The sequence below is a fragment of the Astyanax mexicanus genome, chromosome 8 (assembly GCF_023375975.1).
Source record: "Astyanax mexicanus isolate ESR-SI-001 chromosome 8, AstMex3_surface, whole genome shotgun sequence".
Taxonomy (NCBI): domain Eukaryota; kingdom Metazoa; phylum Chordata; class Actinopteri; order Characiformes; family Acestrorhamphidae; genus Astyanax; species Astyanax mexicanus.
This window is the reverse complement of record NC_064415.1, coordinates 30,715,613-30,738,451: the sequence shown is the minus strand read 5'-3', so window position 1 is coordinate 30,738,451 and position 22,839 is coordinate 30,715,613. Positions and strand designations below refer to the sequence as shown.

The 22,839-nt window shown below is 36.8% G+C and overlaps 2 protein-coding genes across 2 annotated transcripts in view; one reads left to right on the top strand and one right to left on the bottom strand.

Moving 5' to 3' along the window:
- Positions 1 to 12,091, top strand: part of LOC103037103 (solute carrier family 2, facilitated glucose transporter member 4) — a 30,227-nt gene extending 18,136 nt beyond the window's left edge. The window contains exons 4-11 of the mRNA XM_007255725.4: positions 1,708 to 1,832; positions 3,135 to 3,250; positions 4,310 to 4,472; positions 5,861 to 6,048; positions 7,745 to 7,849; positions 8,711 to 8,812; positions 8,922 to 9,125; positions 10,293 to 12,091. Of these exons, the coding sequence (XP_007255787.3) occupies positions 1,708 to 1,832; positions 3,135 to 3,250; positions 4,310 to 4,472; positions 5,861 to 6,048; positions 7,745 to 7,849; positions 8,711 to 8,812; positions 8,922 to 9,125; positions 10,293 to 10,517 (1,228 nt within the window). The 3' untranslated portion in view covers positions 10,518 to 12,091. The remainder of the gene's footprint in view (positions 1 to 1,707; positions 1,833 to 3,134; positions 3,251 to 4,309; positions 4,473 to 5,860; positions 6,049 to 7,744; positions 7,850 to 8,710; positions 8,813 to 8,921; positions 9,126 to 10,292) is intronic.
- A 1,886-nt stretch (positions 12,092 to 13,977) lies between these two features.
- LOC103036193 (Y-box-binding protein 2-A) lies at positions 13,978 to 21,344 on the bottom strand. The gene is made up of 10 exons (XM_007255724.4): positions 21,168 to 21,344; positions 19,800 to 19,863; positions 18,847 to 18,880; positions 18,219 to 18,308; positions 17,850 to 18,095; positions 17,624 to 17,709; positions 16,622 to 16,802; positions 16,192 to 16,323; positions 15,790 to 15,853; positions 13,978 to 14,566 (listed from the first exon to the last, which is right to left on the bottom strand). Exons 1-9 carry the CDS (start codon positions 21,247 to 21,249, stop codon positions 15,830 to 15,832), a joined length of 939 nt encoding a protein of 312 aa, XP_007255786.3. The 5' UTR covers positions 21,250 to 21,344; the 3' UTR covers positions 13,978 to 14,566; positions 15,790 to 15,829.
- Positions 21,345 to 22,839: the final 1,495 nt, after the last annotated feature.

The window sequence follows — 22,839 nt, the reverse complement described above, 5'->3', positions numbered from 1 at the left end:
TTTGATGAAAGAACAGAATATGGGTCTAATCTTACATCTTACGAACCTTACACTTACGTATATACAGCATTGCCAAGAATATAATTTTAAAATTTCAAGTATTTATTTTTCACTTTCTTCCTATAAGTGAAAACAAACCAAACATTTTCAAAACAAATTTCAAGTTAAGAGCAAATAATCCTGCAAAAACATTGTGGCCTTATGCTGAGGTAAGACACTTGCTGGGACACTTGAACACAACAAAGACAATTATTTAGCAGAAACAAACCATAACAGAGTTACCTGGGATAAAGGTTCTAAAGGACTGGCAGCCATGACAGTTCCTCCTCTTGTACTGGTCAGAAGGGCCCATGGTTGTGCAGGAGAGGGAGGAGCTGTAATGAAAACGCCTGTGTAGAAAGAAAGACTTATTTTAATTAAGCTATTTTAAAAGAATGATTACCGATAGATGTTTTGTTGTAATTGGCATTTAAAGCATGTGAAACATTGTGCACAGTTATGGAAATGTTAACACTTGAATTGAATTAATGAAGTTATTGTAACCTACCTGCTGTGATATTTGGTTTAGCCCAAGCTTCTTGTAGAAACTTAAGGTTATATGAAGCGTTTTGCTTGTTGGGTGACTGGATGCTGAAGCTCTATGTATAAAAAAATGTGTGGGTCTTCAATTTGATGCAGTAGTTGTGTTAGTAGATGCATTTAGATTTTCTATTATTACACTGTTTTAATAAAAATAAATTAGCACTTTGAACTTATCTGGAATTATCCATCGATCTTGGTCTGGTGGACTCTGGTCTGCTTCCTTGTTGCCTTTTACACAAATCCTCAAGTTACCCTGGTTTTAAACACCCTCTAGTGGAAAACCTTTACAGGTCTACTAATGGAGAGATCTCATATGACATCAGAAGTAGCTGTTAAAATACAGTAGTTTGAATTAACATCTAAATCACACCACATTAAGGCATGTACGTTTACTGTTCGTTTTAACTTTCGAATTGGATCAGTAAGAATGGCTATATATAGACAGAAGTCGTAAAAGTGATCAACCATCAACACTGATAATCAAAGACATCAAACTAAACTACAGCTCTAAAAAGAAAAAGAAACCACTTCAGTTTCTGACTTTGCTTCTCTTTGTTTCTCTGATTTTGCTATTTATAAGTATATAATTAAGTAAAATTAAAGTTGTTGTTTTATTCTATAAACTACGGACAACATTTCTCCCAAATTCCAAATAAAATATTGTCATTTAGAGCATTTATTTGCAGAAAATAAAAGAAAAAAAGATGCAGAGCTTTCAGACCTCTTATAATGCAAACAAAACAAGTTAATATTCATAAAGTTCACACAAAATCAATATTTGGTCCACCAGTCTTACACACTGCTTTTGGATAACTTTATGTCACTCCTGGTGCAAAAATTCAAGCAGTTCAGTTTGGTTTGTTGGCTTGTGGTCATCTATCTTCATCTTGATTATATAATAAGCTATATAGCAGCTTATTAAGTTTTATGATTTAATTCATATAAGTTTGATAAACATCTAATGAATTTAATCAGCAAACATTAAAGCTGTAGACAAGGGAGTGACTAGTAGAATTTATTACACTTTTTATCACCTTCATTACATTTACTCTTAATGAATGATTACAATGTGTTGTGTTGATTTTTCACATGACCTTTTAACATGTTCTAAATTTGTTCCGACAGGAGGAAAGCCATGCTTATCAACAATCTCCTGGCGTTCATTGGTGGAGGCCTGATGGGGATGTCTAAGATCAGCAGATCGTTTGAGATGATGATTTTAGGACGCTTCATTATCGGAGCATACTGTGGTTAGTCCTGCTTTTTAATGTTTCTATTATATTCAGTAATACAAATACCAATGCTGAGTTACAGAGAGGATTTATGTAAAAGGTGTAACACTAATACTCTTTCTAGGTAAATGCATACGAAGTCCAGGATCTACCATTCTACCATTACTCTATACATTTTAATGTATGCTTATGGGAATTTTACATTTTATGGAAATGTTACTAAAATTTGTGTAAGATAAACACAGCCAATGGATCCCACTGTTTATTATTTACACTATAAATGTAGCTTGCTGACTCAACTAAAACATTACTACCTTTTGCTTAATATTGTTAATTAATATATGCATTTATTTGTTTAGTTTGATTTTGTACAGGGTATATAAAAATTAAAATTCAGCTTAAATTTATTTATATAGCACTTTTTACAACAAATGTTATCACAAAGCAGCTTTACATAGAAAAACAGGTCCATGCCTATTATAAGCGAGGACCACAGTAATGTCAATAATTGTGGTGACAACAGTGGCAAGGAAAAAACTCTCTTACATTAAGAGGAAGAAGTCTTAGGAAGAACCAAGACCGGACAGTACAGACAAATAACAGAACAAAAACAACAGTACAGAAAGATAATGTGGAGCTATAGCTAATGCAGAAACAGGTATACCATTTTTGCAAAGCACTTATGCATAACAATATGTAGCATATTTATCTTTAAATAACAGCTTCAGGTTTATGGTGATTCTGCACTGATCTATAAATGAGACAATATAATCTCTATTATTGCTACTAGTACTTTGGTGTCGTCACACTAGTGAATGCAGAGTGCAACATTAGGGAAGCAGGAGGGATAATGCTCATAAGAACTGTATAACACTGCATAACCATATGCAAATAAAATCAAGTCGTATTCATGTTTTACTCCAGTCCATATGCTTCTTTCACTTTCACTGATTGTTCTGTACCTCACAGTTTGTCAAGAAAACGTGTCTGTAGTAGCTTAAAAAGAGAATTACTCTATTTTCATTAATGCATTAACTAATAATTTGGTTTTCAAATATCTCCACCATCTTTACAAAACTGTTTCTAATTTAGTCAACAAGTGCTCAGCATATGTAACACATTGTCTGGCATCTTCTCAATTAGTGTATAAACTAGGGATGTACAGATGCCGATTTTTTACAGAGAAAATCTGTAAAATGTTACTTTACATGAATAGACAAGTTGCCTTTAGCCACCACAATATCATATCTACATAGGATTTTATATAAAATTATTATTAAAAAATTATTCCATGCTTAACTAACGTCTGGTCTTTTTTAGGGTTGGCATCCGGTCTGGTACCTATGTATGTGGGTGAGATTTCACCAACCAACCTCCGTGGAGCTCTGGGCACACTGCATCAGCTCGCCATTGTCACTGGAATACTTATTGCTCAGGTACACTTCAGTGACACTTTCTTACAAAATGGATTTCATCCTTATTTAATCTGTTTTAGGATGGTACCATTTTAGAAACCCATACAGACACTACTGAACTATTTCTATAAATGTAAAGGTTTTTTAAACACTGATAAAGGTTTTCCTTATGCTAAAATTCACTTTGTGAAATAAAATAGGTCTCTCTGAGTTGTATATGATGCTGCACATGAAACTCTCTTTTAGCCTCCATTGTCTACAGTAGCTAGTAAAAGAAATTATTCAGCACACGACCTCCCTCAGGTAGAGCTGAAGTCAGCCAGGCACGCCTCTTCAAACAGGAGCTAGCAGCACTAAGAATAACATGGCAGTTTGTTCCTGTGTTATTTGTGCAAATAACACAACAAATGGTTAGAATTTTTCTATGGAACACCACAAGTGAAATAAAATGGAGATAGGTAGGTGTATTTTTAGAACAGTTCTGTTTACACTAGTTAAAAGTAAAAATCCACCCGGGGTGGCTGAACTGCACTGCAGGGCATTGTACATGTTGTAAAGTAACATATGACATTGCAAAGAATGTCTTTTTTTGTACATTTTAACTGTTGTCCATCTAGCTGCGCAGCAGTGCTGTTTGCCAATCAGAGGCAATATATTTTCATGTATCAATAGTCATGAAATCATATCACCCCTCCCCCCCCTCCACTCCTCCATGGAATTAAAGCACCATTATTTTTATTTATTTATTTTTTTTTTTACAAAAAACAGCTCATGTGGCATTTTTTAATACTAGAGACCACAACTAGACATTTTAAAATGAATAAAAAACAATGGAATGATTACATATTAAATTCATTACAAAATTAAATATTAGATAATAAACATAATAAAGTTTTTTCCATAGAATGATATGTTCCAGCCACTAACTAAGCAGTATACAGGATAGAGCAATTGTATACTGTCCTTAATATTGTCAGTGACAAAAAAATGATATACTATGAACTAGCTTTGATAACGACATGAGCCATAATGACTAATGCAGTTAAATCTAGCCTTTTAAATGCTTTTTATTCTCTGCAGATTTTAGGTCTTGAGTCGTTGCTGGGCAGTGAAGAGCTATGGCCTGTGCTTTTGGGCATTACAGTGATCCCTACAGTCCTCCAGATGGCACTGCTGCCCTTCTGTCCAGAGAGCCCACGCTTCCTTTACATTGTTCGCTGCCAGGAGCATCACGCCAAGAGTGGTGAGGTGACACACTAATAAATCGCACTGTGCTAAAAGAGAGTTTGGAAGCTTTGCCAAATAAAGTCTCAGTATGCTTTGCCAAAAATATTAAGACTGTATATTTGCAGCCTTTGTGTCTATTGTTATTTCAGTTGCTAAGTAGAAATGTACAAATGTTTTGTACTTACACATATACAGCTCTGGAAAGAAATAAGAGACCACTCCTGGTTTCTGAATCAGTTTCTCTGATTTTGTTATTTAGAGGCATGTTTGAATAAAATGAACATCGTTGTTTTATTCTATAAACTACAGACAACATTTCGCCCAAATTCCAAATAACAATATTGTCATTTAGAGCCTTTATTTGCAGAAAATGAGAAATTGCTGAAATAAAAAAGGAAAAGCTTTCAGACCTCAAATAATTCAAAGAAAACAAGTTCATATTCATAAAGTTTTAAGAGTTCAGAAATCAATATTTGGTGGATTAACCCTGGTTTTTAATCCAAGTTTTTTATGCATCTTGGCAACAGGTTCTCCTCTGCCAGTCTTACACACTGCTTTTGGATAACTTTATGCCACTCCTGGTGCAAAAATTCAAGCAGTTCAGCTTGGTTTGATGGCTATGATCATCCATCTTTCTCTTGATTATATTCCAGAGGTTTTCAATTTGGTAAAATCAAAGAAACTCATCTTTTTTTTTCCAGAGCTGTAGTTAAGGGAGTAGTTAAGACATTAATAATCATTACATATTTGAACTAATGCCTCAATTCATTGTTATTTACAACATTCTTAAGTAAACATTATTTAAAACTGTTTAATGAACCTCAACTAGTGTCACTTAATTAATTAGTTGAGAAATTTCTTAATCGTTTAATAATGTTTATTAGTATCATAAGTACTGTTTATATTTTTCATTAGTTTGTACATTTTTTATTGAATACACTTTTTTTGGATTTTTTTTCACCACCAAAAATGATCTGATCAACAATTATTCAACATTTCCAAAGGGCAAATCCCAGGAATATAGTGACCTAGACAAAATGTAATTTATAGAAACAGCTATGCAGTAAATACACTGACATGCCAAAAGTCATGGGACAGTAACAAGTATCATGGCCTATGGAAGCTGAATAATGCTGCACTGAGATAAAATGCTTGTGGGGTCTTCTGCATTGATGTGGGTCTTCTGCAATGTGGATGTGCTTTTTTTTTTAGAAGATTTCTCACCTTTCTGATTGCATTGACAGTTACAATGCTACAGACTACAGCCAGACACCACAAGACACATGAGGGCAGTTACTGTAGGCGTAATGCTACTTTGTGACGTTTTAGCCATGCCAAAGTTTTGTTATTGTCAGAGTTTTATGAACTAAACATACAAATTTTATGCTGCTGGTTCTCATTCAGGCTTGAGGCGGCTGACTGGGCGCGTGGATGTGAGTGAAGACTTGGCAGAAATGAAGGAGGAGAAGAGGAGGATGGACATGGAGAGGAAGGTGTCCATTGCAGAGCTCTTCCGCTCTCCACTCTACAGGCAGCCTATTATAATAGCCATTCTACTGCAGCTCTCTCAACAACTGTCAGGAGTCAACGCTGTGAGTAATGAGCACAAATAATAATAAATTTAGTATGGAGTAGAGTTTAAATTCTTTGCCTAAACCGGGGCCGAGATTTCCCACCATTTCCCTAGGGCGGGTCAGGTCAGGCTCAAGAAAATGGTCTGTGATGTAGGCCTCTGTTTTTTAATGCTATTTTTATTTTATATGAAGCTATGGCATGATAATCACAATATAGCTAAGTATCAAATTACACTGTTTTTTTTTTTAAGTTGCACAAGTGCGCAGTGCACACTCCACTTGTCTGTATTATGCATTGACTTGCAGTGCTGTTCAGTACAGTGTATAGATGTATTACTGTATTTTTGTGTTTTTGGACATAGACTTTAAGCTCAATATAAAAAAAAAGTTTGTTTAGAAATTATTTTCTATTCTTAAACCATGTTAACTCCATGATAACGTTCATAAAACTTCTTTTTAAAATCAGTGTTTTCTTGAATACAAAATATTTCTTGTCTTCCAAACTTTTTGTTTTTTTATGGTTGTCTAGTATTTAAGTTTAATTTCAAACATGCAGAATTTAGGTTGATTCCTGTTACTAATCTGAAATTATAAAGTGAAGCAGAGAGAAAACAGGCAGCTTCTCCAAGTGTACTTGCAAGAGTCTTCAAAGCCCTCAAAATGTTCAGAATGCGAATAACCTATTTTGCTGCAGAGAAAAGGGGTTTTGCCATGTTGAAATGTTAATTAACATCATTCTGAACAGATTTTGCTTATTCAAACATCCTGAAAATGTTTTAAAAAGCTAAATTTTAAAGCTCTACTTACCAAAAAAATGTTGGGATTAATTCTGCCTCTGGCTCAAAAGGACAGAGTATAAAGCGGGTCCGGCTCGGGCAGAACGTGCGCGGGATCGGACCGGGTCGGGCTGGATATTTTGGGCCCGATCTGAGCTCTAGTATGGATTATTACTGATTTTAGATACATTTAGATAAATGACACATAGATAAAACAGTGTTTAGTTAGTGTTAACCCTCATTGTCAATTCATCAGCTTTTCCTAACATATAAGTGCATTTTGTAGTTCTATAATCACATATTGTATCCCATCTGTTTCTCTAAGTACTTCATTATCCTCCTTCCACGCTGTTTTTTAGTGGTCAGAACCCCAGAATACCATCACACAGCAGGTATTATTTGGTTGGTGGGTTATTTTTAGTGATGGCATGGTGGTGGTGTGTATGTGTGTGTTGTGTGGATATGAGTGGCTCATGGACAGAAGTGCTGCTGGAGTTTTTAACTACCTTGGTGTCACAGCTGGACTCGACAGATTCCTGTAACAGCAACAGATGAGTGTCTGTCACTGACTTTACTTCTACAAGGAGTGTAGATAGGAGTGTCTGATAGAGGAGACAGTAAGTAGAGACAGTGTTTAAAAACTCCAGCAGCACTGTTGCATCTGGTCCACTCATACCAGCACAACACACACTACTAACACACCATCACCAGCATTCCAGTGTTACTCACTGCAGTTCTGAGAATGACCCACCACCCAAATAATAGCTTCTAAGTGGTGGTCTTGTTGGGTAAGGGTCATTAAAAAACAGGCTGAAAGGAGGAGAATAAAGTACGCAGAGAAACAGATACAGGACTACAGTCTGTTATTATGAAAAAAACTGCTTTTATATGATCAGTGTGTTACTAAAACTAAATCTGTTATTTATTTCTGTCTCCAGATTTTCTACTACTCAACAAGCATATTCCAGAAAGCTGGAGTGGAGAGTCCAGTCTACGCCACCATAGGCGCTGGAGTGGTCAACTGTGCTTTCACTGTGGTCTCGGTAATGCCAGGAAACTCCTATTTCATTACTTTTTAACATGTTTTATCTGAGAACAAACAAGATAAGAGGGCAAAATGGCTGCAGCCTTACTAGGCCATGGTGTTTTTAATGTCATTGGGTGTGAAATAAACAGTATGTGAGTGAGTAATGCTGAAGGTTCGTCATAACTAAGTTTGAAGATGTTTTCTGGACTTACGGGCCATGTCCAGTATGTATTATGTAATGTAATATACAGTATTATTTTTATGCTCTCAGGTCTTTATGCTTAACATTTTCACTGTACAGCTGAATGACCTTTAGACAAAGAGGTCATTCCAGGACAACTCACCTTGTGATGTCATCTAACGTGTGCGAGAATGTTGTGTTTTTTTTAACTAAGATCTTTATCCTGTTAGAGCTGTTTTAGAGGACTGGAAAACTTATTAAACTGGACAACAGTAGTTAAGAAGTTGGGATTTTGTGTGGTGAAAAGCAATTTACATGCTTCATTTACAGAGTTTCAGTATAAAGCAACCCAATATATTAGGGATTTGCCCCACTTAATGTGTTTAAGAGCAGAAACAGGTGAGCTGGCTATTTTTACTGAGCTTCAGTAAGGTTGCTAACCATAGCCAGGTCATTTATTATCACCACTAGCATAGTACAGTTTGACATTTTGGACATTGAAAGGTATATATATATACACTGATCAGCTACAACTTAGAATTTTGCATCCCTTGTCACTTTAATACCTTTACAGTTGCAATTTAAGTTTGTTCTCCATCTCGTTACTGAAAAAAGTGAACAGAACAGAACAGAGAAATTACTAAAATAAGTACATTCAAAGCCATGAAGCTAACTGCCAAACTGTCTGTTCAACAGCTGTTCCTGGTGGAAAGGATGGGTCGACGGACGCTGCACATGCTAGGACTGGCTGGAATGTGCGTGTGCGCGATTGTCATGACCATTGCCCTCAACTTATTGGTTAGTATATTGTGTTACAATGAATTTTTACTTAATTTTTTTTTTTCTCAGATGCATCTATAACCTTTATTTTGTTTGTTTTTCATGATAACTGTTGGCTGCTAATTAGGAAGGTGTGCCATGGATGAGCTACGTCAGCATGCTGGCCATCTTTGGCTTTGTGGGGTTCTTTGAGGTGGGACCAGGACCCATTCCCTGGTTTTTCGTGGCTGAGCTGTTTTCTCAGGGGCCCAGGCCTGCAGCCATGGCAGTGGCTGGATGCTCCAACTGGACTGCAAACTTCATTATTGGCATGGGTTTCCAGTATATTGCTGTAAGTGGAGATTTAAAATATGCTATGCTCTGTCAATACGTGACAGAGGAGTTTTACAGTCAAACCTTTTTGATCATTGATGGTTTTAATATTGTAGAATTTAATCAAATATACCCCATATTTTGCTCTCTGGATCTTTTTTTACTTAAACAACATATCAGCTTAAAAGAAAGTATGATGCTGGTTTACGGCTTCAAAATGTTCAGTAATGGTAAAGAAATCAGAGGGCATTGGATAGCTCAGTATTTCAGCATGGTTGAATCCCTTGTATTTTTCCCATATATAATACAGCACCAGTCAAAATTTGTATACACTTTCTTATTTTATTTTATTTTTTTTTTTTTTACATTGTAAATGAATATTGAAGTCATCCAGATAATGACTACACTCTTATTTGAGGGGCTATTAACTTGCAGTTTCTGAAGTTGGTAAATCTGGTGTAACTCTGAGGTAACTCTTCCTTTCTTGGGAGCTGTCCTGATGAGTGCCAGTTTCATAATAAAGTTTTTTAAGTCTTACATTTTTTTTCTTAAAAAATTTTATTCCAATTTTTACCCAATTTACACGGCCTATTACCCAACCCACTCATTAGGACTCCCCCTATCACTAGTGATGCCCAATACCAGGAGGGTGAAGACTAGCACCTCCTCCGATACATGTGCAGTCAGCCACTGCCTCTTTTCGAACTGCAGCTGATGCATCATTACCGAGTAGCATCACAGCGTGTTCAAAGGAAAGCGCAGCAACTCGGGTCCAATACATCAGCTAACAGACGCCTTGTGCTGATAGACATCACCCTGAGATTGATGAGGGGAAAGAGTGCCATCTAACTACCCAGAGAGAGCAAGGCCAATTGTGCTCTCTCAGGGCTCCGGCAGCTGATGGCAAGCAGCATGGACGGGATTCGAATATGAATATGAATATCCATTTTTGTCGATTTTCAGTTTACCACATCATTTGAAAACAGGATTTGTTTTTTAGTATTGTTTGAGAATTTCATGATAAATGGACCAATAGAAATGCTCCAAAACAAATCAATGGAGACTGTGTGCTGTCTCTGCCATTGAAAATTAAGAGTAAAGCTACTATTTTAGAGATACATTGTCTTTGGTGTTTTTTTTTTGGACAATATGCTCAAATTAACTCCACCTTCTTATCTTACCACAGAACCTCTGTGGGCCGTATGTGTTCCTGATCTTCGCTGCACTTCTCCTGTTCTTCTTGCTCTTCACCTTCTTCCGGGTACCTGAGACACGAGGAAAGACCTTCGATCAGATTTCTGCAAACTTCCACCGCCATCAGCCGAACATGATGGACATGGATATGGAAACGGAACTAGGCAAGACCAGTACAGAGCTGGAATATCTAGGAGCCGATGGATCAGAACACTGAGACCCAGGAGGTGGAAGGCAATCTAACGGAAACCGTGAAGACCTGAGGAGAAAAGTTGGTTACATATTGGAACAAGGGGCCTCATCAATCAGATGGCCTTTCATGTGGTTTGGGGCGATTCGAGGGGAACTAAGTGTACACCACAGAAGGAAACAACACAAACGAAGCAGCTGTTACCTGTGGTGATTGCTACAGAAGTTCTGTAGGACAGAATGTACAGGTGTTTCAAAGGGAGAAGGACTTTGGAGACTTGGATTCCTGCACTTTATATGCACAATGTTTTGAGTGTTGAGATGAAAAGCCAGTTATATATTTGTGTATTTGTATTTACACCAACATGCTAGCTGCTTATTGCTGGGCCATATTTATGATGCACACTTAGCATTACTTCAAGCTTTTAAGAGATTTTTTTTAACAGAATGCGTGTTTGGAATGCTTACATTTATTGTTGCAGAAAAATCATTTTAAAAATTAGCGTTGCCCCTCAAAAAATATGGCTATTTTCTTTCATTTTAAGTTTTCCACATAATTTTATTGCAACCGTTTAGCTGTATGTATATCAATTTTAGGCCTAAGCTCTATTGACAATGAATTTTTTTTTATAAAAAATAAAAAATCCCCAGATTTTCCAGACATACAATAAGCTTAGCCTAAACTGAGTCAGTAAATTATTCAAATGAAAGAGAGGAAAGCTGGCAAACATGCTTACATGCCAGGTTATAAAACAAGAGCTCGTATCATGTCCCACGACTTCTGCCATGTCCCAAAGAAGTTTAAGAGTGTTGTACTATCCTTCTAAATTCAATGTGTTTTTCTGTCAGTTTGTCACATGGACAATTCTAGTCGCACACCGTCACAATTATTACCACCTACTGCCCAGCCCACTCTGGGTGGTAATGCCTTCTATGCCGTATTCCCAGTACAAACATGACAGAGTATTGAGGTATGTTAATTGCCGAACACATTTTAGAAATGGAGATAATACACATTGCCTTGTCATGAGCACATGGGCACTGCTCAGCCTCACACACAAGATAACACCTCCAAAACCTGAGGTAACATGCCATGAACAATTTACACACTATAATCCCATGACTTTTGGCATGTTAGTATAAAGAGTGTTAAAAATGTTCTTGTAAGAGAAAATTCATTTAGTTCACTTACTAATTAAACTAAAGATATTTTAAGTGTTTCTGAGAAAACGAACAAAAACCCTATCATTGCACATTTAACATAAATGCTATTTTTGCATCATTTTAAAAATATATAAATATTTATTTTGAGTGCTTGTTTAGTGACTATTTTAATTTTCAAAACTGCTAGGTAATAATTTTAAGAAGTGAGTTTGGTGTCTCTCAGTGATGTTACGAAACATATGCCAGCTGGTCTCAGTAATGTTTTGTCAAATGATCCAGCCTTGGACACGGATAACTTCTGATATTACAGGTGGAGGGAAAAGAGGACCTTTGATTTTGCTATATTTTGATGACTGTAATGTTCTGTAATGTTTGTGAGGAGTGTCTCTGTAACGTAAAATGAATGTTTGAAAATGAATGAAAAGCTTTTATGTGGAATTAATATTGTTGTTTTAAATTATACACAATAACCACAAAAAAGGTACTTGGTTCATTTAACAATTCTGAATCTTTCAAGTTTTCTGGATATCCTTAGAAAATGTTATATAATATTCTTCTAAGATCACTGCAATGTTTTTATTTTTAGTTAGTTGGGAATGTTACTTTGAACGTTTTTACTATTTACTAGTATTCATGTAGCTGGGAACGTTGGGATGTAAACCATTGATATGCAACATTCAGAACGTTCCTTGAACATTATTTCTGTGACGTTACAGGCTAACCTTCCTGGAACCTTTTTAAAACTTTGCTAAATGTTCTTAGAACATTCTCTGTTAGCTTGGTTTAAACTAGAGAGCAATACAAGGTTTATAAATCTTAAGTATTAAAGACACCCTCAAGAATACTGCCAACACAGGTTGGCAGTTTTTTTTCCATCTGTTTTACACCCGACTTAGTAACAGGAAGAGATTTGTGTTTATTGGTGTAAAAAAAGATGATGTTGTGCCTTCCTTACTATGCTAATGAAAGCACAGTTAATAGTAATCATGTTGGGGTTTCTGATAAAACTTTGTTTTAAGCACAAGGTTTCCATTGCATGGCATCTACACTGCTCGACTTGGACCGGGTACTTTTTATATCTGCTTACTTGTGGTTCGACTTTAGCTGAAAAAGTGTCACTTTGCCAAAAACAAAATGTTACCATCTACAAGATTGCTCTAGAGATGACCATGACCATTTTCTATGGTGTCACCATAGACATTACTTTTTGGTAGCTGTTTTTTTGTCATCACAGCTGCCCTTCAAAATGTCAAGTTGGACAGAGTTGAGGCCCTATCTCTGATATCACCCAATATATAAAAAACAATGGAACTCAGTAAATAAGCTAAAGGTGGATCAGAGTGCATTCAGTGCCTCATTCAACAATTGCTCATATAAGCCAGTGAAGAGCCACAGGATGCAGTGAATGATATCCCCATTCATTTGTTTAATGAGAGGCTTAAGTTACTGAGCAACATAACAGTCAAAGACTATTCCATTAACAGTTTTGTGCTTTACCATGTTTAAATTCAGAACTCAGTGTGTGAGAATGTGCACGAGTGTGTGCACAGAGCTTTATGTGCAGCGTATTTCCATATAAATATTCAGTTTAGAGTTTAATAAGTAACTTAAGTCCCTACACATTAGGCACAATGCTAATGAGCAAGTGGGGAGCTAGTTTGGTCAAAGCCAAAAAAAAATAAAATAGCCAATCAACAGTTTTCTGTAAGAGTTAGTAAATATAAAAGTAGTAAATAAATAATTAAAGCACTATTCAGTATAAATTTTTACCTGGGGAGGTAATGGAAAATAAATTATAACCAGGCATTGTCTGCTATTTTTTCCCCCCAGCAAAAAGTGCCTTGTCAGTCATTTTTACAGAATGCTCACTCCCATGATTTTAGAGCATTTTATCCTCTGTAAAAAAAGTTGGAAAGTAACCACAGGTTACATTAATCCAGTGCAAATCCACAGAAACAAGACAAGCCAAAAGACTTCAGAGCCATGATGCTTTTGGCAGCTTTAAAAGTCATTTTTTAGAACAGTCTATTGCCTACATAGGTAATAAAATGTAGCAGCTAGTGTGTAAATCAAGTAGCTACTCCCATCTTAGTAGTTTATGCAAAGATGCATCTTGTGCGAGTCAGTCACATTAACAGGCATCCTGTCGTAAAAGGACCTTATTCCACTTCCCCAGGTAAAACCGAACCACTCACTTTTTATGTCAACATGTTACAGTTTCCCCTCATACTTAGGATGGATTTTATATATATATATATATATATATATATATATATAAGGTGCTAAAAAGATGGAACAAGAAGACTCCAGACAAAAGCAACATCTGAGTGTTTTGCAAATGTTTATAGATATTTTTTTTTCTTTTCTTACATTGCACATAACCCCCTCCAACAGAACAAAAACACATAAAAAAGGGAAAGAGAGAAAAAAAAAATACTAAGAAAAAAAACAAAAATTAACCAGTTCGTACATTTTGAATAGACCTGTAGCAATTCTCATCTAGACACTGGTAAGAAGTGGAGGCATACACTACACACCCCACCCCACTTACACTTTTATTTAGTTTTTTTTCCCCCTGATTGTCAAACTTAAAGGGCCAAACTGGTTTTCTTTTTTTAGCTGCTCACACCCATCTCACTGAACTACAGGGGGAGATTATTCAAATAGTCTGGGAATTGAGCAATTATATATTTTCTGTGTGTAATCCCCCTAAAGATTTTAAATTCCAAATATACTCGTCACCCCTCCTCCCCCTTCCTTCTCTCTTTCTCCATCCTTCCACCCAATACAAATGACTGACCCACACTAAAGCATAGAGGCAAGAGGTGCGGGGGGAGGGAAGAGTTGTGTGCACGTCGGTTGTGTGTTTGAGACAGACGAGGTCCATCAACCCAAGCTAACCCACCCGGGGACCTAGGGAGCAACACCAACAAGAGAGGGAAATTAAGAAACAGGACAACACAGTGACAGGGTGGAGACAGCAGGAATTAACTAAACAGTTTAAAGCAAAATAAAAATACAAAAACACACAACACAGCGTTAAAAGAACGATCTGCCATTACAGAATGATGTATTAACTGATCTTTACATGAAATACATGTGCCTAACCTTTTTTTTCCTCTACGTTTTTGGACCTAATGTAGAAACAATAGCGGACTAAAAACCATGTTTGACTCCAAGATGTGATATACAGTTGTCTATTTTAGGGCCAAAAAAACGGGTTTAAAAAGTGACCACAACTTAGTTACGCGAGCGAACAAACAGTGCTGTATACTTAGTCATACAAGGGATTAAGGTGGACAAAAATCCAAAAAAGTGAACTTATTATTAAGATCAACAGATTCATAGGTTATTCATTGAAGCAATTACATATAAAGTGGGAATTATCTATTTTCCCCCAGAAAATGAAAGGATGAAACATTTTTTTAGACAATTTCCATCTAAATGGAGAATGTCTACTACATAAGGGTCTGTTAAAAACAAGACAGACCAAATATTATATATATATAAAAAATGATACAAATGATAAGGTGGACAACCCCCCAAACATGTGAGCAAACATGAACTTGATCTGGCCCAAACATATTCTGGAGTAGTCTGTTAGCAGTAAGGACATGAACAGACTTTAATCGGAACCAACTGTTGCAAGTATTCTGCCAGGTTTATCTAAGCTCATTCTGCAGGTGCTGATTAACCAGATACCATCCAGATTACTACTACAACTATAAATGCCTGTCTGATGTACACTAGTCCAAAAAACAGGACCTTCTTCCTGTACATTATTGCTTAAACCCCACAAAGGGGTCTGATTAATATGGATTGTTGCAATGCACTTGTGTGCCTGGATTTCCCCCCAGTGTTTTGGGGAATATTTATTAAAAAAATAATAATAATAAATAAAAAAGATCCAGAGGAAATATAAATATATACTTTTTATATAAATAACATTTATTTAAAAAGTTATGTTTTTAATAAATTTAGGTTTAGGCTTTGACCTCCATCTGACAAGACAGCTTTAAGAATCTTACACTAACTGTATTTCTGAGTTCAGGAAACTAGCCAGTCAATTTTATATGCAGTATAATTGTGTAAACCTCTTAGAATTACAGCACCAGTTTAGCTAAAGGATTCCCCACCTCTTCCCGGGGTCACTCGATTCCCTCCAGGTCACAGAAGTCACTCCGCAGGGGGAGCAGGAACCTGAGGAGCAATTGCAGTGTGTTGTAGAAAGAAATCATGAATTCTGGGTGGTGAATTATGCACATTTTCTAAAATTAAATGAATAACTTATGCTTGCTGTCTACCCAGTCACAAGTTAAGTCTAGTCTTTCGCAACATTTCGGAAAAAGATTTTCCTCTGAAAGGAAGTATTTTCAGGATAATCGGCCCCTAAAGATACAAATGCAGCAACAGTAAAATATAATATCTGTAGCACAGTAATCCAATTCACTTTAACAACTATATGCATATCACACCATGCAACTCTGCTAAAACATAAATTAAAGACTCCATTTAAATAATTTACTATGAAAGCTTACCTCAGCTGATTTTGGAGAAGATGCTTTTGGGGACTGTTTTGGGGAGCTTTTTGGGGAGGCTTTGGCATCAGGTGGCTTTGAAGACTGAACAGGGGATGCAGGGTCTGCTTGTTCAGACTTCTCTTGACCGTCCTGTCAAAATAGATGAAACCGTATAGCTCTATTAAACAGAAAGCCAAACTGAAAATCTGCTAAAAGTGAATAAATATGGGTATAAAACGTACATAAATGACACTGGGACAAAAAACAGAATGGTTTACAGTACAGTACAAGAAATGTCTGCCAGAGGAAGCACAATTATTTACAAATCACCATCCACCACCCACCCAGCCACCATCCAAACACCCACAGATCTTAGCAAAACCACTCGTCATACCATTGCAACAACTTTTTCTGTGGCAAAGTTTCAGAACTGGCACTGGTACTTTACTTTGGATGCAGTGGAGTCAGAGTTCCTCTGTCTCCGGCGGCTGAACTGTCGGCGGGGTTTCTGGGCCTGGCCGTCAGTTGGCTCCCCATTGCTCTGGCCCTCTTTTGAAGCTTCCTTCTGGCCTTCAGCAGGTGTGGCTTCCTGCTCACCCTCTCCAGGTGGTGGACGTGGACGGAATGGTCTGAGGAGCACACAAGGTTTGACTTGATTTGACATGATTATTTAACGCTATTTGATTAGTTATTATTGGGTATCAAAGGAAACTAAAAAACACAGGATTTCAACTGAGATGAACTGGTATCTCAAAATTGAGAACAATGAGAGCCTAGATTTTTATTAAAGTTCCATTATCAGACTTGCCCATAGGAAGAGCCAAAGAACACCAAGACTATTGCACAACAGTGTCTGTAAATAGGACACCAATCTGACAGCTGGTATCTGCATTGGGTCAATATCAGTGCTCATGTTTATGATCAAAAAGACCTTCAGACACTTTAAAGCTTTTAAATTTGTAATCCAGTGTAAAATTACCTTTATACACAGCATTAGAGCCATTTGAACATGGGTGCCAAAACTGGTTCACCATTATATTAAACAGAAAATAAGAAAAAAAAATGTTACACTCAAGCTTTAATCTTGTTTACCATACCTCTTTTCCACACAAACATTGTAACAGACCTTTAATTTAGCTTTCAGAGCAAACAGTATTGTCTTTAGCTGGTTGCATTTTTGGTAAAAGTATTCTCTCCTGTTATTCTATGATCAGATGGTACTGTATGTAAAAGTGTAAAACTTATTCATTCAGTGCAAATACAGCAACCATACTGCCATGGTTGGAAAACAGCTGTCAGAGAATGATGTATACATAAAAAAAAAAAAAGCATAATAAAAAAGTTCTTATTTAACATGTTAAATAAGATGGGTCAACTTTGCAGGAAACTTCCTAAATAGCCAGTAACAAAACCAATCAGATATGCATCAACCCACAAAAATCCCACTTACCTGCGGTACCGAGGTCTGAACCTACGTGCTGGTGGCCTCTGCTGGACACCATCTGCCATCTCAATTTTCTGATCCCCCGATTCTTCCTATGTAAAACAAAACAAGCTCTCAAATACAGAAGAAAACAGCAGAAAACGTAACACTTGTGTTACACAACGTAACACTTATGTCCACATAGCTACTCCACACCATTCTTAGAGGAATTCTGCATATCCCAACCACTGACCTCGCCTTGCTGTGAAACAGGTCTCCTACGTGGACGACGCCGGCGTACCCCTGGCTGAGTGGTGCCGTTTTCTCCGCCTTCTCCCTCAGATGTGAGAGCACCAGAATCTCCAGCCTTCCCCTCCACCTGGCCAGGCCTTGCGTTCCGCGGGAAGAAGCGTCTGCGGAATCTGCGCTTGTTGGGAGCATAGCGACTACCTTTGACAGGCACCCCACCTGGACCGGTCACATTGGCAGCTTCTGAGCCCTAGATTACATAGTTGAGTTCATGAGCTTATATATATATATATATATATATATATATAAACAATTTATAAAACTGCAATAAAAGGTTATGAATAAATGAAAAAAAAGGTATGATATTACTTACTTTAGTTGCCTCAACTACATCAAACTCCACAATTTCCCCATCTCCCACACTTCTGAGGAATTTCCTAGGGTTGTTTTTCTTAATGGCAGTCTAAAAACAAAAAAGCATTAAAGCATAAACCATTTATACCCATCAAGCCCACACATGCTAAGAGGCATGGTGCCAATAGAGACACGCTTATCTGCTCTAGAGAATCCCATTATATCCCATCAGTATTTTCTACAGGGAATAGACAAGGTGAGTATGTGCATTTGCTCATCTGTGTGAGCAACGGTTGCAATGCAGAGAGGAGTACACAAATATTCGGACATTGTATATTAGGTTGTAAAGTATTCCAATTCCAAAGCTGTATTTAATATCTATACTTCAGCAAAACTACAAAATAGCACAACACATTTTGTCAATGTTTATAATAAATATTAAATTATATTTAATATATCAATATTTTCAACATTTAGCAACACTTGCTATTTACTCATTTGGAGGTCAAGATAGTGTACTTTACCTGTTTAACTACCATCCATATCCATATAGACACACTGGTCCTATACTGATCCACATACAACTCTCGGTGCATACAGAGCTACTTTAAGATTCTAGACATACTGGAGTTAAAACTTCTCCTTACCTGGTGTACAAACACATCCTCTTTGGTGTCATTTCTATAAGAAAAACATGAATATTGGAAATGTGCAGCTCAGTTTAATTTAAAGAAAATTACTATGCTCCAATAAACTATATAAACAATGAAATACAGTAAAGTCATTACAATATATATTAAACACCTTCCTAAAACAATCGCAAAGTCCATTTGTTGCATGTTCAACTTTTTTGCCTAGATCATCTCTTCATGATTCTGTATGACCACCTGTGGTAAAATTTCCTACACCCTTAGTTGACCAGATTATTTAGTTGTACGCTTAAAATAATCTGCAATGTCATAAGTGTGACATTGAGCCAATTAATTAGCTTCAATATTTTGTGCTTAATGTTTCATTAAAGTACTCTAACAACCAAGTGAACATTAAATTAACACCACTTACATGGTGCCTTTTAAGAAACAATTTTACAATTTTAAAATTGTAATTGCAGGGGTCGAACTGGCCAAGGACAAAAGGGATAACAGAAGGGTTAAGCCAATTTATTATACCCAAGTCAAAGAGCTTTCCAAGATGGTGGCTCCCTTTATTGAACTCATTTCCATGATTTTTACTACAATATAAAGTTTACTTGTTAAAATAAAGGCTATGTTATAAGTGGTTTAGTCTTTGAGTTTTTTAAGTCTGCATTTTAGTCAGCAAAATTGCCAGGCTAAAGCCCATAAAGCTAGCTATGAATGCTCTTCAACTTCGACTGTTAAAATGCTACCTTTTTCGTGTTTTTAATCAATATCCACAACATTTTTTATTAAATGAATTAGATTTCTGGTTGATTCTACTGCTCGACTGTATGATAAACTGTTCATTTAAACCACTGCTCGTTTTTAAATAGCAAACTAACTGGTTATATGTTTGTATGACTATAAAAAATGACTTGGGCGAATATTACAGCAAGGTGTCAATATGTAAAGTGTTACCATACCTGTTGATAAATCCATATCCATTTCGTACGTTGAACCACTTCACAGTTCCCTGCACTAGAGTAGCTACAATAGAAACAGAAGTTCTGTGAATCACTCGGTAGTAACAGGTAAAGGTGTGGTAATAGAGAAACAGAGCCAACGACACCTTCAGACGCATTAAGGTGAGATTTATCACCCAAAAGTGTGGCTGGCTGTGTTGAGGAACGGAGGCCCTGTCTGTAAATAATTAACCAGGAGCCGCTGTGTGTTATAAGGTCAAGTGGAACAAGATGTACGGTTGTGTTTCTTTTGTGAAACGCTAAATTAATCCAGTTGACTTAAAACACTTCAGGTGAACAGGCAGAAACGCGGTTTAAACGAAGTGCTGACTGTCTAAATCACTCAAACGATTTGCTAACTAGCTACACCGCTGAAATAGTGTAACGTTAAGCCTACAAACATTACACAGAATACCACACACTAAGGTTTGCTGCATTTGATTAGCAAGCAAGTTACTGGGACAATCAGGGTTCACAAACTTAACCAATACACTTCCATTCCTTCAAGGCAAATTTTCATGACCATGCGATTTTTAAAATATCGGTGCAACTAAAATTGATTATAGTAGGTCTAAAATGAATCAGATAAAACGTTGACACAATCTTTAATAATAAAATGTGTCAGATCATGAGTGCTTCATTGTGTAGGCTTAAATTGCCTTGGGTTTTACCCATGTGACTACAATTTTTGGTTTCTTGTGTGTTGTAGAAACTGAATCTCTAAGTTGATGTTTTTGGTGTCCATTTACCAAAAGGTTTTAAAAGTGTTTGATTTGGTATTATCTCCCTTAAACTCAACCTCAAACTGATTAAATGGAAGAAGAAAAAAGTAAGGCATTAATTGGTTATTATTAGCTACAACTCTTTATTACTTAACTTCCGTATGTGAAGAGGCTGTGCAAGAGACCCTGCTCTATTAAATTACTCGTATTAAAAAGTCATGAGTCATACTTGAACACATTAAACCCTCTTTGAAAAGAAAATCCAAGAAAAATTGTCAAACACTTGGTTTATCTTCATTTTACAGCAGAAATGCCCACAATGTCCCTGAACGCACTATTCACCGCTCAGACGAGAGTGAAACTAGAAACACGTGGAAGGTGTCTGCCAATTCCTGAAATGTGGATCAGCATGGAGGTGGTGGCACTCTCACACTCCCTGAACTAAACTCACACAGTGTGAGAGAAGTCTAATAAAACTCAGACTAATAAAACAAACACACACAGCACAGCCCCTCTGTCTCTCAGTGTGTATAAGAATGTGTTTGTCTGGTTCAGGTGAGTGGTCTCGCTCTCTGTTGGTGAAGCTCTGAATCGTGTGAACTCCTACCGATTACTTTCCTCTCCGGCGGCAGGTCCTCCTGGGTCTCCGCTGCTGACGGAGGAGCCTCCTGAACGTCTGTGTCGGTCATTTTTTTTCCCCTCTCTCGGTAAATCGTTAGCACGGTTCACCCCCTCCCTCCTACTCGCCAAACTCTGCTCGAGCCTCCACCTCAAACTTTTTATCCCGAGTCCATGACGGGAATGACCGTCTGAGCCCCGCTCTGATTGGCCTACCGCCGACCAATCAGTGAGCTGCAACTGCGCGTTCACCTTGCCTATTGGTGGTAAGCCTCTCGCGCGCAATTAATTTAATTATTATTTAATTTGTATTATAATAACTACTATTTTTATTATTTAATTATTTATTAATTAAATATCAGTGATTCATTTGTTAAATAACGTATTACTGAATTCAAGCAAAGGGTTGTAGTACCATATTAATGAAAGGTGGGTATTTGGATTTATCATTGATAGCAATAATTGGCCTGTATTTTGTATTTGTCACTAAAATATATGGAGAAATTAGTGTTTTTTAAATACCATTATAAATGTTTGTCCAAAGAAATGTTTACACTAAAATAGCAAAATAACAAATTTTATCAGAAGAACCTTTTAATTTATACTGACATATTTTTTAAGTTATAAAATTCCAGATTCAAGATTTTTATTTTCACGTCATTAAGTCCAGGTGTACATGTGAGTGAAAAACTTGGGTGCAGGTTCCCACTAGTATGCAGAGAACAATATTTACAACAAAGTAGAATAATAAGATGATTATGAATTATTACGATAATTAATTATTGAGTTAATTATTGCATGGTTTTCATATTGTTTACATGATTTGTCGTATATCCTTACAGGAAAATGAAAATCCTTCTTAACTCTCAATGGAATTTACAGTAATCGATAAGATTTATTTATAAGTTAATAGTTTGGAGCATTTCTATTGATGCATTCATCATTACATATTGACATCACAAACATGGAGGTACAATCGTTTGGATAACAGTGACACTTGAATCATCTCTAGAAATAACTGACATGAACTTGAAAAATATGAGTTGTGGTTTTACACGAAGAAATACTGCATGTAACATCAACACAAGCACTATGTGTACATACACTATAAATTAGATTAAAGTTGTTTATGTAACAAGGTGTAATCAAGTGAAGCCAACACGCTTATATATTAGTGTACACCTCAACAGTCTAGGACATATTTCTAGAAATGACTGGCTGATGACACAGTTTTCCATGCTAGCATCTCACATAAAATATGCAACCAATTAAAAACATTATGTAATTTTGCCAAATATTCTCTTATTGTCGAGTCTGAAAACACGGCTCACGGCTATTTCGTCACATAGCCCTCGCTCTGCCCTGGGGCAGGGGATCTGCACCTGTCGTCTGTTAGGGACATATAAACTCGTGCAGCCGTCAGTGATAAATTTGACACATAGATTGCCGGCCAAAATCAGTGAGAGCAAAGTAAGCGAGAAAAAAAAAACTCGCCCTGTTTGATGACTCTATGTTGTTATAGGCCCTAAGGCCTCGCCTTAGCTCCCCCCTGGCCCACCCACGCCCCCTATCCCACTCTACTCATAGGTCACCAGATTCAGGTTTCACACAGCTATATTTGTCCGAACGACTACACTGACTGACACGATGGAGTCGTCCAT

Coding starts and splice junctions, on each gene's coding strand:
- LOC103036193 (XM_007255724.4), bottom strand. CDS start 21,249: ATGACCGACACAGACGTTCAGGAGGCTCCTCCGTCAGCAGCGGAGACC. Junction 19,864..21,167: donor GCCGGAGAGGAAAGTAATCG/GTAGGAGTTCAC, acceptor TTTCTATTGTAG/CTACTCTAGTGCAGGGAACT. Junction 17,710..17,849: donor CTGTTTCACAGCAAGGCGAG/GTCAGTGGTTGG, acceptor TGTTTTACATAG/GAAGAATCGGGGGATCAGAA.